Genomic DNA, 14,901 nt, shown 5'->3' with positions numbered 1-14,901 from the left:
AATGGGACCGTGGACTCACCTTCACATCAAGGGTCCCAGTTTTGGGTCTTTTTAACCATTTGAAGCTATTATGCAGCAGACATTTTCTTCAAGGAAGTCCAGAGGAATGTACTTATGTGCCTTTTTATCCTTTGATAATGCAGTAGGGAAATAAGAACGTTCAAATCAACCTAAATACTTCCTGATTTCTCGCTGGTGTCGGTACTTTATTTAAAAGGGTCTGATTTAGTGGCATCCAAACATTGTATGTCTGATTTTTAAAAAAATATGCAAGATACTTATTTGAACAGAACATTTAGAAATCCTTTCCCACTAAAAATATATCCCCAGTATAGCTTTCCTTAGACAATTATTCATAGAGAAAAATCCTAATTTGTGTCTCTAAATAACAGCTTTGGCAAATATTTTGCTTAAATGCGGATGGCTCTTTTCCAGAAACCTGTCGATTGTAAAGTGAATTATTGTGCAATTCAAAGTTTTATAGGTAATTATAAATTTAACATTTACTGTATAAAAATATATATTTTGCAATTCATTCCTACTAAAAATGCACTACTGCCTCAATAAAATCGTCTATATACAACCTTTTAATTTAAGTGTAAAGGGGCAAATTGAATAGTGATCAGTTTTTTGCAATGTACTTGAGGTATTTTGAAGAAATAAATTGTGCCTGTCTTTTTGTAAGAAAAGGGGAAAAATCCATAAATAAAATGCAATAAATCAGCATCTAGTTTATTTTTAAATTTCTTTTGAGGTTGTGTTGTATATTATTTTGATTATTTAATGTGTGTGTTTCTAACTGAGCAGTTTAGCTATATATTCAAATCTAAGAGTGGAACCTCAAAGTGCTGTTGGAAGAAAGGGTCTTACTCCATTTTCCAAAGAAACTGTAATGGCTTGGAGAGAGCTTGGGGATTGACTACAAAACTAAAGAAATCTTCCCCTTATCCTCTGCTTCTATTGAAGCCTGCCTCCACAAGACCAGTTGGGGTAGAGTTCAGCCTTTTCTCTTAAGGGTAGTCAGCTGGGAAGCCAGTAAGTATTTCCACAGTTCTGCACGGCTCATTCTGAAGAGGTCCCCCCCCCCCGAATAAAAAAAAACATGCCAAAGATTTGGCTCCTCGATATCTACTAAATAACATACATGCCTTTCCACACAAGGAATTGCTGCCCCAGAAAGCAAAGAGTTTCTTCAGTGGAGAAATCAAGTGCTGCTCGAGAATTCTTGAGGGGAATATGCTAGTTTTGCCAATACCAGCCTTGGATTGGGAAATACCTGGAGATTTGGGGGTGGACCCTGGAGAGGGTGGAGTTTGGGGTGGGGGGAGCCTCAACATAATATAATGCCACAGAGCCCACCCTCCAAAGCAGCAATTTTCCCCAGGGAAACTGATCTTGGTCATCTGGAGATCAACTGTAATAGCGGGAGAGCTCCAGGTGCCACCGGAGGCTGGCAACCCTATCTAATAGTGAACTGTTTGGCTCCTGTGTGGGTGAATGTTTAATAGAAAGAAGGAATCATTCCATAATCCTTCAAGGGGAAGGCTATATTGAAATCACTCCTGAAGCTTTTTTTTTAGACAGGAAGCATTTTAACTGCTATCACCCAGTGCCCAATATCTCCTTGAATAGTGTCCTTGAGCATATGTTGGCTGCATGACTTCAGGCTTTCTTGGTGGAAACAAAGTGTCTTGACTCATTTCAATCTCTTTTCTCTCCCTCCCAGTCCTGGCTTTGGGGCAAACTACGGGGGGAGGGGGAGTGTGACTTGATTTTGAGAACAAAATTTAAGTCCAGTGGCACCTTTAAGACCAACAACGTTTTATTTGAGGTATAAGCTTCCATGTTAATGCACACTTCATCAGATACATTGAAATGGAAGTTACCAGTCTACCTATATGTATGGGCTGGTAACTTCCATTTCAGTGTATCTTATGAAGTGTGCATGTACATGAACGCTCATACCTTGAATAAAACTTGTTGGACTTAAAGGTGCAGCTGGACTCAAGAGTTTTGTTCTGTTGCCTCAGACCAACACTGTTACCACCACCACCACCCCCAATCTATGTTGATTTTGAGGGACTTCAGTGCCACAGTATTGGGTCACTGTACTTCAGTGGTTTGGTCCTACCTGGCTAGTTTCCCTTCATATCTGAGTATCATTTTCAAGAACTTGAACAGAAATGGGTAAATTGATAAAAGTGCCTGACTTCCCCAGCCTTTTGAGTTGCCAAAGCGCGTTAAAGGGATTCCCATTTGTGTTAGCAATTGCCAACACAGAATCAGTGCGTGGTAGCTTTCTTTTAATGGTGAATGCAAATGAGCAAGATGTCCTTAAGGAGTGATAGCTAAGTAAATTCCTCCGTGACCCTCCGTGCCTCGAACTCGGGAAGGGGGGCTGAGGCTGAACAGGGCAAAAAGGCGGCTTCTCTTCGTACCCAAGCCCGCCTCCCACGCCGCCTTGGGGCGGAGGCTGTCCCGCCTGCCCGTCCCTCTTCTTCTCAACCACTGGCGGTGGCGCGGCTGCTTCTGCACTGGCTGTTGAGAGTTTCCTTCAGAGGAGTTTGGAGGCGGCCAGAGAGCTGCAGGTTTCTGGACGTTTCTCCCAGTCCCTGCCGAGCGAGGCGGCCATGGGGTTGCCGGCGGTCTTGCTGTTGCTGGGCTGTTACAGCGCGGCGCTGGTCTCTCTCTTGCTCTCCCTTCCCTCCGCGCAAAGTGGTAGGTGGCGCCCGGTTCTCGCCAGCGAGGAGTCGAGTTTGGGGTGGTCTCTGTGGGGGAAGGTGGTTCAGCCATTTTTGCGGGCAAAAATACCAGGGGTTTCTGAAATTCACGTGGCTGGTGCTGCGGCGGGCCTCCTAGCTCCGTTCCCCACCGCACAATCAGAGCGACCATTCGCCGACGTCCGTGGGTTTAGAAGCGTGTAACTCACGCTGTTGAGGATTGTGCTCTGCAAGTGAGTTGAGAAGCCGTCTTCGTGGGCGGCTGGGTCCCGAGTGTGACTGAAGCGCTGTTCCGCTATTTGTTGTTGTTGTTGTTGTTCAGTCGCACAGCCGAGTCCGACTCTTCGCGACCCCATGGACCAGATCACGCCAGGCCTTCCTCTCTTCCGCCTTATTCCACTATTTACACATAGGTAAAACTGACCCTGGAGCGCGGTACGCGGGTGCAAGAAGTGGCACTGCAGCCCGCGGATTATCTTTGCCTATATATAATAACTCCTATGTATGTATCCGCTGACTGAGAACGGGGTTCGTGGCTCTGACGACGAAGAGACCCCAGCCCGCAAAAGTTTTATGTTGCGTTAAACTTAATGTACCAAAAGACTCTAGAGAGTAAATTCCCTGGATGTTATTCTTTAGACTATAAGGCATCAGTTTGGGATCAGCTGGAAGCAAGAGGCACCCGGGCCGTCCCCCCCTCCCCCACCCGCCGTTGCTTTTTCCAGGGAGGAAGGGTCTCAGCTGCTCTGCTCCTCGCGGGGTTTTTTTGTGTTTTGTCTTTTTTTTTTTGGTTTTGTTATTTTGCTGTCAGGTCATAGTCGATTAATGGCGACCCGGTAGAGCTTTCAAGGGAAGAGAGGCTCTCAAGGTGGTTTGCCATTGTCTGGCCCTGTGTCACAACCCTGGTATTTCAAGGAAGTCTCCCATTGACATCTGGAACTCTCCCGCAAATCGATCAAAGAACTTTAATGTTCGGTTGCAGTTTTTTTAATTGATGACCCGATTGTATTTCACACCAGAAAAATTGCACAAGATATAGCTGACATTAAGCTCACATTGCTGGAAGAAATGCGGTCACACAGGCTCATATTTTCATTGTTGGTGGGAGTGCCCGGTAATTCATTCGTTTTGGGAAGAGGTGTTAGGAAGAATAAGTGACATTACATCATTAAATCTACCAGTTTGCCCAAAATTATCAAAGGCCCATGAACGATTTGTCGCAGTGTGGTTCAGAGTGCTTCAGTATATGTCAGAGAAGAACATAATTCCGTCTAAGGCTGCTTATATTCCTTGGATACGTTTTTAATCTTACACTGGTTTAGGCTAGTAGGACACAATACTTTAGTTCGATCACCACTTGAGTAGTCGGGGCTCCTTGTGTCATTCATTAGCATACAAACGGAAAGACGGTGTTTAAGGTTTTTTGCTACGTAATTTGTTTGGGTTAGGCTGTGTTTTTAAGTTTTTGCTTTGGATATTCATTCAATGTATCAGCTGGTTCTTGTGACATGTTTGAATGCACTGTTATGTTGTTTTATCCTTTTTAATATTAATAACATTAAATTAAAAAAAAGAAAAAGAAAAAAACTTAGGGCCACCTTTGACACTATGCTGCATGGCCATCAAAACTAACATTACAGAAATTCCTTGATTTCTGTATCAGCCATAGTTAGCAGACAGATTTCTTGTTTGTTCCATTTCATATATTAAGCTTTCATTACAACCAAAACATCTTGAGAAGCTTATATTTTACTTGTGTCCATTAAAAACTTGAGTAAAGGGGGGGGGAAGGAAGTCTCCCATCCAAATACTTGCCAGGGTCGACCCTACTTGACTTCCGGGACCTGAGGAGATCAGGCTAGCCTTGCTGTGTTGGAAGTGAACAAACCTGCTGAAACAAAGCCCAAGGGGGTGAGAAGGGGAGGAGGAGGAGCAGTCTTTGTGAAGGTGTTGTTTTTGTCAAAAAGTTATTAAAAGTGGGAGCATGGTCTTTAGTTGTGCTCTCTCCCATCAAATCCCCAGGGGGGGTTAAAATTGTCTTTAATAAGTCACAGTTAATTCCATATATGACCTCAGGCGGGCAAGGAACTGCTTGAAACAGATAAGAAATCCCTTTCCTGGAGCTCAGTCTCTGGAAGTGGCCTGTGTGAGTCAAGCAGCAAAACAGCAGGATTGCAGCCAAATACAGCAGTACAAAACATGGGAGGCCTGGAACATGGGATCGTTTCCTTACTCTTTGTATATCAGAACAAAGTTTGAGTCCAGTGGCTCCAATGAGTCCAGTTTTGTTTCTTTTATTATTATTATTTATTTAAGTTTATACCCAGAATCAGCGCCCCCTATTGAATCTTCAGCGCCCCCACCGCTGCCTTCCCCCCCCCAGAAGAGTACTTTGCCTTTTAAAATCCACGCTGGCCCTTGTAATCCTTCCTTCATCTTCCTCCCATTGGGAGAAGGAAAGAAGGATTACAAGGGCCGGCGTGGGGGGGAGGGAGCCTGGGGTGCGTGGCACTACCTTGCCTTTTAATCCATGCCGGCCCTTGTAGTCCTTCTTTCCTTCTTCCTCCTCCTGTTGGTGGTGGTGGGCGGGCGGAGGAAGAAGAAGGAAGGGAAGGGAAGGAAAGGTGAGGTAGCACCGCATGCCCCAAGCTCCCTCCTCCCCTCCAGAGATGTACCTGGCCTTGTGGGGCTGGCCCAAAGCGATTCCTGTTACAGGAATCGCTTTGGGCCAGTGCAGCTCGTCACTAATTTAATTAGTGCCCCCAGGAAGCCCGTGCCCCCCAACAAATAAATTCCAGGCTGCCCGGAATACAACTTTGTTGGTCATAAAGGTGCCACTGGACTCAAACTTTGTTCTGCTGCTTCAGACCAACATAGCTACCCACGTAAATCTGTCTTTGTATATCAGTTGTTTGCTGTGCTTGGTTAATTCAGCTGAAAAAGTAATATTAGTTTAGTAAACTTTTTTCTTGGTTATCTTTGGGAATAAACACATAGGTATTCAATAAATATCATGTGATCTATGTTTCTGAATGTTTTAAGTTCCCTCTGTGGTAGAAATCTAGCATATTCACTTTCAGAGATTACTGGATTTACTTTTTGTTAACAGTGTGGAGATGTAGGAAGGAGCGAGTCTTTCTTGTTGTTTATCTAATCCTCCATTTTTGTTGCACTTCTTGTACTGCTGATAAATGGGCAAAATGTTGACTAGAAACTTGGAGCTGCTCTTGATGAGTCAGTCCTTATCATGTTTAATTCTTGAGGATCAAGTTGAACTTTGTGGGCTTCAAGGTTTATTTTGTTTTGGTTTTGTATTCCAGAGTTTGGTTTTTGTTAAGCATGCTGGTGGAAAGAACATTTCCTCTGTAAACTCTTCAGTTCAGGGATGTCTTTCAAGGTAGCAGTTATGTTTCATATCAGGATAGGAAAGGTGATTTCACATTACTCTTCTTTCATGGAGCAGTGAGTTTGATAATGATTTCTATGATATAGGAATCTCCACAAGGCTGAAGTCAGTTCCTGGTTCCTTATTCACATTTCCTAGTCCCTTATTCATGAAATCCAGCACCAAATATTGAGGATACTTAAAGCTTTGTATGCAAAAATTACCTTTGGACCACCACATATCATACACCCCCACATTCAAAGGTCTCTGCCCTACAAGTGGACCTGTGATGTACCCTGGTCCACAACAAAATATTTGTGCTAACTGTTCCAAAGTGAGATGCCCCCGGGACAAATGTTGATTAAGAAACTGGGGGGTAAGCTGTTCCCCAAGATAATCATTGGGCCATCCTGAATCACATATCCCCAGACTGTGGAGACTATTCCCTACAAGAGACATGCCCTGGTGCCCAGTACAAACATTGGTTCTGGTGCTAAGAGCTTCCCCTAAGAAGCTGATAGGGTTACATTGGAAAGATGGTTTGCATAAGGAACTGGAACAGTTGCATGCTGCCTGCTCCCCAAAACAAGCTTTGGGCTATTGCAAATCAGTCTTTTGAGTCTGGGGGTATATGGTTTGATCCTATCGTAGGGGCACCCCAAATAGAAGCCTTTGGTGCCAGAACCAGTTTCTGGACCAGGCACCAGTACATGATCTTTTGCAAGGGGACAGTCTCCAGAGTGTGTGCGTGCGGGTGTATATGCTTTGGGGAGGTCCAGAACTTAAGGGTTCAGCTTTCTCCAGTTTCTTAAGCTTTTTTTTGTCCTGAGGTTACCCCACTTTGGAGCAGTTAGTGCCAACCCTGGGCTGTTAGAAGCTATTGCAAGTGGGGAGAAGAGGGGCTGTCTCAAGTTCTGAATGCTGCCAATTTCCCACCAGAGTTCTGAATGTTCCCCTCCCCTATTTATAGTGGGTATATGGCCCTGGTTTAGAATCACTGGGGTAGAATATAACCTGAGATATATTTTTCTCCCAATGAATCATCAGGGACAGAATCTTGGGAAGGGTGGAATTAGTGCAGAAGCTATGAGAACTATTTCTTGGAGATTCTCAGAGGATCAATCTGGTCTCATTGCACATGGAATTTGGGAAATAATGTTTCTTCTGGTCAAAGAGGCTGCCAAGTGTTTTACTTTCCCCCTTTTTTACTTGAGATATTTTAGTCTGTTACAAAATGTATCGCATTGCCCATTGTTTCCTTGCTCTATGCTGATATTCTGGGAAATACAGTGTGACGTTCCAGTATTTCTCGAATTGATCTGCAGCTGTTGCCATAGATGAGACCACCTCGTTTGTAGTCCAGATGACTATGCAGCAAACCACTGCCTTGGCCCCATCAGTAATCTGCTTTACATTTTTGAAATTATGTCTTCGACACTTAGCAGTATGAGATTAGGGTATTCTGCATTAGTACAAGATTCTAACTGGTAGAGGACTTTCAGTTCCCTATGAAAGATAAAGAATGATTCCAAGCAAGTCTGCTCAAAATCCTACTTAGATGTGGGGCTTACTCCAAAAAAATGTTTTTAGGATTGCACTATTAGTATGCCATGATATTGTAATGATCTTGACTTAATTGGCCTTTTTCATACTCCTGGTTTTAAAAGCCCATACCCCCCTTTTAAGAATCCAACAAAGTGTGTATGGAATAATTGTTACCAATGCAACAAACGCCGCGTAACGTTTCCTGCTTTCCATCCATTGTTCAATCTGCCTTAAGGGCCTGTGAATTTCTTTAAAGGAATTTCTAACCAACAACAATTCCAGTCTTTTCCCTTTGTTAGCATGGGGAATACATTGGTCTGCAGTGCAACAGTTAGATTCGAGTCTAGTAACACCTTAGAGACCAACTAGAGTTTCAGGGTTATAACCTTTCAAGAGTCAAAGCTGCCTTCATGAGACACAAGAAATGGAGATCTCTGAGTCCTTTTATCCTAGTCAGTGTTGTACCTTTGTACCCTTTAGAAGCATGTTTACACACCCCTCCCACCTTCTGACTACAATAAAAGTCTGGAGAAGTGAGCTTTGACTCTCAAAAGCTTATATGTTGAAACTTTCAGTCTCTTGAGGTGCTATTGGACCCGGATCTGTTATAGTTTCCCTGATGTGGCTTTTCACAAGCTTGTGTCTCATTTGGTCCATGTCACAGGGAGTGGGACATGGCATTTTCTTGTGTCCTAGATGTTACAGCTTCTAAAGGGATAAATCCTTCCTTCTCATTTGCTTACTGATGCTTGTACAGTATAAGAATATTGGGCTACAACTGTTCCAGAGCCTGGGGAATATATGGTGGCATCATTTTGAGATGGCCTGAAACAAAGGATTCACTCAGCATGAAAATCCTGGGCTTGGTATCCCCGTGTCACCAAGTCATGTATGAAGGCATCCACTTAAGTAATCTTGTATCTTTGCTATTTTTACAGTTTCATAAGAGTTTAAGCTTTAAATCGGTACTGTTTATATCCACATTTTATGAGAGAGCCTGCCTAGATCGTTCAGTTACTTCCAGTGGACTTCACATCGGGATTAAGGAGGAGGATTTGGAAACTTGGATCAGGCAGGCATGTGGTTTATGTTTGTTTTCGAGTATTTGCAGTTGTTCATAATAAACATGGTGGTGGCAGTTATGAAATATCAGTCTTTGTGAATAAATTAAAGTGCAGGGACATGTACTTATAAGTAAGATTCATACTTTCACTGTGTGTGGAGCATTTAAACAGGAAATCAGCTAGTTTTGAGGAATAAAAGCTTTTATCAGTTACATAGAAAAATCACTGTTCTATTTCTGGCTTTGTTTATGAATGTTGATGAATGGCCCCAAAAAAAGTCTGTGGTCCTACTGAACTTGCCTATCGAGGCCGTAATACTGTGAGGCTGGATAAAAGTCATGTGATACTATAATCTATTCTTTTGGAGCTCAAATGCCATTCTCTTCATTGGTTTGAATGAGCTTTCTTCTCTTGGCTATTCATTACATGACCGAGTTAGTAAACACTCTACATTGCGATAGATCCAGTATCTGAGGAAGTGTGTGTGCGCACGAAAGTTCATACCTTGAATAAAACTTTGTTGGAGAGTGCCATGACTGGACTCAAACTTTAGTCTACATTGTGAATTGCCTTAAGAAACACAGTTTCTCATGAGGTAGTTTTAATGTAAAATGCATGCATAGCTTTTCACAAATGACAACCTAAATATTACATTGGCTGGAACAGGGGTTGTTTTTTTTAATGAAGCTTAGATTACTGAAGCACATTTCTCCTTCCCTGTTGCTGAACCTTTTATTTTCCTGTCATTACACAAGGGTGCTGACATGTCAGTGGATAGGAAATCACGAAGAATATCCAGCTGGAATTTAGCACTGGAATCTGTGTATGTGGTTTTTGGGTTTATTCTTTCTTTCAAGCAGCTCATTTTGTAACAAGACTGAAAAAAGTGGATTCCCACTGCAATCTCTGCCCTAATGAAGATCCCCTTTTCTTTCTGCTGATAGGAGCCAGAGGCACCACAGGTCTAGACTGGATGGCCCCTCACAGCTCATTAGCAAAGCTTCTCCAGCATCCCTGAGATACGTTACCTCTGTTGTACTGCGAGCCCTGCTTGCTATCCAGTTTGAGAAGTGATATCTGCCAGGGATCAAACCCCTTAATGCCACTTATTAGGATTAACCAAAATATTATGAAACAGGTTAAAGTGGCCCGGTTTGCTACAGTTTGTCACTAAGTAGGTGTTCAGTTTTTTAAAAAGAGAGAGGGAGAGAACACTTCAGGTCATGGGGGGACAGTCCCTATGCCTGAAGATTCAAGAGCCTTAAGATGGAAAGCAGGGTCTGTTGCAGTTTTTACTGGATTGGTTGTTGTTATGTGCAAACGGATTTCAGGTACCATCAAGGATTGTTGGACAGAGAAGCAATGGCCACCCTCACTCCTTGAAAATATTAACAATCAGGTATCTCCCCAGACCTAATCACAATACACAGATCCCTTGTAAGGCAGAGAGCAAAAGAAAACCATAGTCATTCTTACATTAAATGTAAGCATTAATGTCAGGAAATGCACTAGATCAGTGATGCCCAGCATGGCACCTGCTCATGTGTTTCCTGGTTCTCACTTCTTTCCTTAAATGAAAGATCCAGTCTTCTACCTCAGTGAAGCAGGAGGTCCATCCGAAGATCCCAGGAGGAATCACCTTTGTGTATGCAAGGACCATAATTTGGAAATAGATGCCCACATCCAGCCCCATACCAAGAAAAGTTTTGTTGGGTGCACCAAGCTGCCACCTGGGGAGGGTGGAATTTGGTGTGGGGAGGGGAGGGGAAGGGCTGTCCGGAGCCACAGACCCACCCAGGACCTGCCTCAGCTTGTCTCCCAGCCCACCTCTGCCTGCCTGCCTGGTTTCCTGGGCAGCAGCACTGGGGGGGGGCATGCCCAACGAGGAGGAGGTGGTGCCTGCACACGGCACTGCAGCACCACTTTGCTGCCTGCCACCATCACCTGTATATGATGCAGTAGCGGGGCGAACGGCGAGGCAGCCCCGGCCTTGCACAGCACCCTGTCACGCTCATCTCCCTCCCCGCCACCCTCCTTCCTGCTGCAGGCAGGCAGCACAGAATGAAGAGTGGGGAGTGACAACCTGTGGCTGCCGGGTGCGCTTCACAGACTGGCCTCTCACCCCGTTCCTCCAGTGGTGGGGAGTCTCCCTGCATGCCTTTGCCTCCTCCTTCCTCCGCTGGCCAGTAGGACCCAGAGCACCTGCACTCTGCCTGCAGCTGCCCAGGGCTCTACCAGCACTGCCTCCCTCCACCTGCCCAAGCTGGCCTTACCTGGTAATCACACTGGCAGCAAACAAGCGTGGGTTGAGAGATGTGCTTCCCCTCCCCCGGCAAGCCAGGCGGGCACTTCAGAAGGGGGAAGGGGAGGCACAGCTGTTTGGGGAGGGTGCCGGGTTGTTTGGGGAGGGTGCCGGGCACTCGTAGGCACCCCTGTGGGTATGGGCCTGCCCACGTCATAGGAAGATACTTGGCTTGGAACCTCTAAATGTTAATTTGATTGACTCCATGGCACTGAGGGTGTCAGGGGACTTGGTGAGGTACCCCCTCACCATCACCTCTACCATATCCTCCACCATCGCATGCCTGGCATCCCTACCGCTGCCGACCTCCTGGTTCACTGCTGACAGCCAATAGTGGGGCTTCTCCCTGGTTGGGCTCTTTGAGGCAGAGGTGCTGGGCTGGGTCTCCTCCCCAGCCTCTTCCACTCGCTGTTTCCTCTCGCCATGTCTGTTGGCCTGTAGCCTCCACAGTCTTTGCAGAGCTCATGCTTCCCTTGCAAGAGCTTTGCATTCAGGAGAGCAATGCTGCCTTTTATCCATGGGTCACAGATACAGGCCAGCTAGTACTCCTCTTTATTGTAGAGAGGATGCAACCTGGTGCTGATGCCCACCTGCAGCCTCCTCTTTGACAAGGACCTGACCTGTGGGAGAACAGCCAGCTCCAGTGAGGAAGCCAGCACCCAATCCAGCCCTTGAATCAGGGGGGTGACTTGCCCCAGGCACACAGCACGTCGGTGTTGTCCTAGAAGGACTTGAGGACATGCAGCATCTGGGAGAGGGTCAGCCAGTTCTTGGAGCGGATGCTGAGCTCCTCTTCCCCATGCATGATGGTCATGGAGGAGGTGACATCCTGCAGTGCTCTCTTCTGCTCCACCAAATGTGCAATCATGGTGTAGGTGGAGATGGGCAGACTTGATGCTGCACCAGAAATGGGCAGCCAGGCACTGGCAGGTCAAGCCCACATCTGGGGGGGGGGGGGCAGCAAGATCACAATGATTATGCAGCATAAGTTGCTGTATCAGTCCTTTCATCTATAGCTATGCTTCTTTTGAATGTTAGCAACAGCTTAGCAGTTTCTTGTGTTGTAAGCAAAGCTCTGAACTCTGCAGTAGTAGCACCCATTGCCAGCCAATGACTAGTCAGAGTGATATATGCACCAGAGTACTTGGTAACAGTTATACAGGAAGTTGTTTACATTATGTTTTATTGATACTTTATGTACTTATGGTTTATATGGCATTTTAAACCTTAATATTGGTACTGAAAGGTTTCCAGTTATATACAAATTTTAATGTGATGTGTATATATTTGTTAGTATAGTGTATGCTATTTGGAATGTCAGTTTAATGTTACATACCCTGTTTCCCCGAAAATAAGACCTACCCAAAAAATAAGCCCAAGTAGGTTTTCTATGCATTTGTGGTATAAGCCCTAGTGTGTCTTCTTGAGAAAAAATAAATATAAGACAGTGTCTTATTTTCGGGGAAACACGGTAGAAGTGACTATAATAAAATATAAGGACAAAAAAGAGTATACTAAATTTAGAAGAGATCTAAAGAACAAGAAAAACAATGTCAGTGTGAATTAAGTGAAACTCCATTTCCTGAGTTCTTCTCCAACCCACAAAAGTTTTGAAGTTCACAGAAAACATCTAATGTGTGTAATTTTTTTCTTGATTTTTTTAGGATTACTTCCCAAGAATGATAGTCTCCAACCAAAAACATTTGTCTATTCTTCGAGCGATGAAACAGTTGAAAACTTTTCATGGGATTACACAGACTCAGAAGCTGAAAATGAATTGGATGTTGGATCGGGATCCATAAATCAAAGTAGGATAATTGGAGCAATTCGGAAACAGTTGCCTAAACATATTTCCAGAGCTGCTGAGGAATACCTGACTAGCCCATGGCTAACCCTTTTTGTTCCTTCAGTCTATACACTCGTAGTCGCACTGAGTCTTCCCCTGAACATCATGGCGATTCTTATGTTCCTGATAAAAATGAAGATTAGAAAGCCAGCTATTGTGTACATGCTCAACCTGGCGTCTGCTGATGTACTCTTTGTGAGTGTGCTACCTTTTAAAATATCCTACCATTTTTCTGGAAACAACTGGGTATTTGGACCAGAAATGTGTCGTTTTGTCACCGCTGCCTTCTACTGCAACATGTACTGTTCCATACTGCTAATGACGGCAATAAGCATTGACCGGTTCCTGGCAGTGGTGTATCCAATGCAGGCTCTGTCATGGCGCACTCTAGGGCGTGCCTCTATGGTGTGTTTTACTATCTGGGTTGTAGCCATAGCTGGGGTTATACCTCTGCTTATCACAGAACAAACAAAGAGAATACATCACTTGAACATTACAACCTGTCATGATGTGTTGGATGAACTCGATCTTAAAGGGTATTACTTAATTTTTTTTACGGTTTTTTCTTCCCTTTTCTTTTTGGTGCCATTCATTATTTCTTCTGTCTGCTATGTGTGTATCATCCAATGTCTGAGCTCTTCTGATATTGTTGCAAAGAAGAGCAAAAAGACCCGGGCTTTACTCTTGTCTGTAGCGGTTTTCTCCATTTTTATAATATGTTTTGGTCCCACAAATGTTCTGTTATTAATTCATTACATACATTTTTCTTACAATGAATTCTTGGAGAACATCTATTTTGCTTACCTCCTCTGTGTCTGTATTAGCAGCATAAGTTGCTGTATCGATCCTTTGATTTATTACTATGCTTCATCTGAATGTCAGCGACAACTTAGCAGTTTGTTGTGTGGTAAAAAGAGTTCTGAACCCTGCAGTAGCAGCATCAGTGGCCAGTCAATGATCAGGACCAATCGAAGAGATACATGTACCAGTACACTTGGAAATAGTGTCTACAGGAAGCTATTGACATGAACCTTTGTAGACAAATGTACATTTTGTGCACTTTTGGTTTGTACAACATTTTTAACATTATTGTACTGAAGAATATCCAGTTATGTACACATTTCAATATGATCAGTACGTACTTGCTAGCATAATGTATGCCATTATGACCAATGTAGTATTTCAATTGTGAGGACCTTAGAGTGGGGATAGTAGAGTGGAACAGCACATCTGTGTGGATTCTGTTCCCTGACTTACATAAGTTCTCTGTGGAATCCAATTACACTGAAAATCAGGCTACTCCAGTGTCAGAGGCTACAGAAAACTATGTTTTGTTTTCATTGCAATACGTGACACGCACACCCCGGTGCAAAAATTTACTTTTCTGTAGGCATAAATAACAAACATTTCTGTGGGTGAATGTAAATGGATCTATTTGCAGTTATCAAATGCTAAATCTGTTACCTTGTGGTCAGTCGTTAGGCTCAAACTTGATCCTGTCTTTATATAGCACTGCCCCTTTATTTCTATTGCAGCCTTCTGGGTTCTAGTTTTGGTTCATGTGATAGAATATTACTAACAGCCTTTACAGCATTTCATTGCATTATACCTCAAAACAACTCATGAGTCTTCAGGTTTGTATATGCCTGTTAGGGTGGGCAAGTAAGGAAGGATAAAGAACTGAAGAGTTTCAGCATGTCTCAGCGAGAAAGACCCAGGTTTACAGAAGTTTATTTTATGATGCTGTTTTCCACTTTTAAGCATTGGACTCACTTCATACAGATTATTTTTTAGAACAGAAACCTCTAGCAAGTTGGCTTACATTTTATCCTTGGTTTTGCAGTTATGAATTTTCTGCTGTAGTTCACAGCATTTCCAAAACCAAGCAGCCACTGTAATAGTTAGGGGGTTAGAGTAGTCTTTGAGAGACCCAGGTTTACATCTCCACTGTGCTGTGGAAGCCTACTGGGTGACTCTCAACCTAACCTGCCTCATAGGGTGGTTGTTGTGACATGTTATTTTATAGTGTTTATTTTATT

At 43.8% G+C, this 14,901-nt stretch overlaps 1 protein-coding gene across 1 annotated transcript; it reads left to right on the top strand.

The window, feature by feature from the left end:
• Window positions 1-2,508: 2,508 nt before the first annotated feature.
• Window positions 2,509-13,891, top strand: LOC107123150 (proteinase-activated receptor 1-like). Its single transcript, XM_015426337.1, has 2 exons — window positions 2,509-2,718; window positions 12,681-13,891. The coding sequence occupies exons 1-2, from the start codon at window positions 2,631-2,633 to the stop codon at window positions 13,889-13,891; spliced, it is 1,299 nt and encodes a 432-aa protein (XP_015281823.1). The 5' UTR covers window positions 2,509-2,630.
• Window positions 13,892-14,901: the final 1,010 nt, after the last annotated feature.

Source organism: Gekko japonicus, unplaced genomic scaffold (genome assembly GCF_001447785.1).
Source record: "Gekko japonicus isolate JY-2015 unplaced genomic scaffold, Gekko_japonicus_V1.1 scaffold657, whole genome shotgun sequence".
NCBI lineage: Eukaryota > Metazoa > Chordata > Lepidosauria > Squamata > Gekkonidae > Gekko > Gekko japonicus.
Note: the sequence above shows the minus strand (reverse complement) of the source record. Positions and strands in the feature narration are given on the sequence as shown.

Excerpts from the sequence above, each read along its gene's own strand:
- LOC107123150 (XM_015426337.1), top strand. The coding sequence starts at position 2,631 with ATGGGGTTGCCGGCGGTCTTGCTGTTGCTGGGCTGTTACAGCGCGGCG. Across the intron at positions 2,719-12,680 it reads CCTTCCCTCCGCGCAAAGTG|GATTACTTCCCAAGAATGAT; the intron begins GTAGGTGGCGCC and ends TGATTTTTTTAG.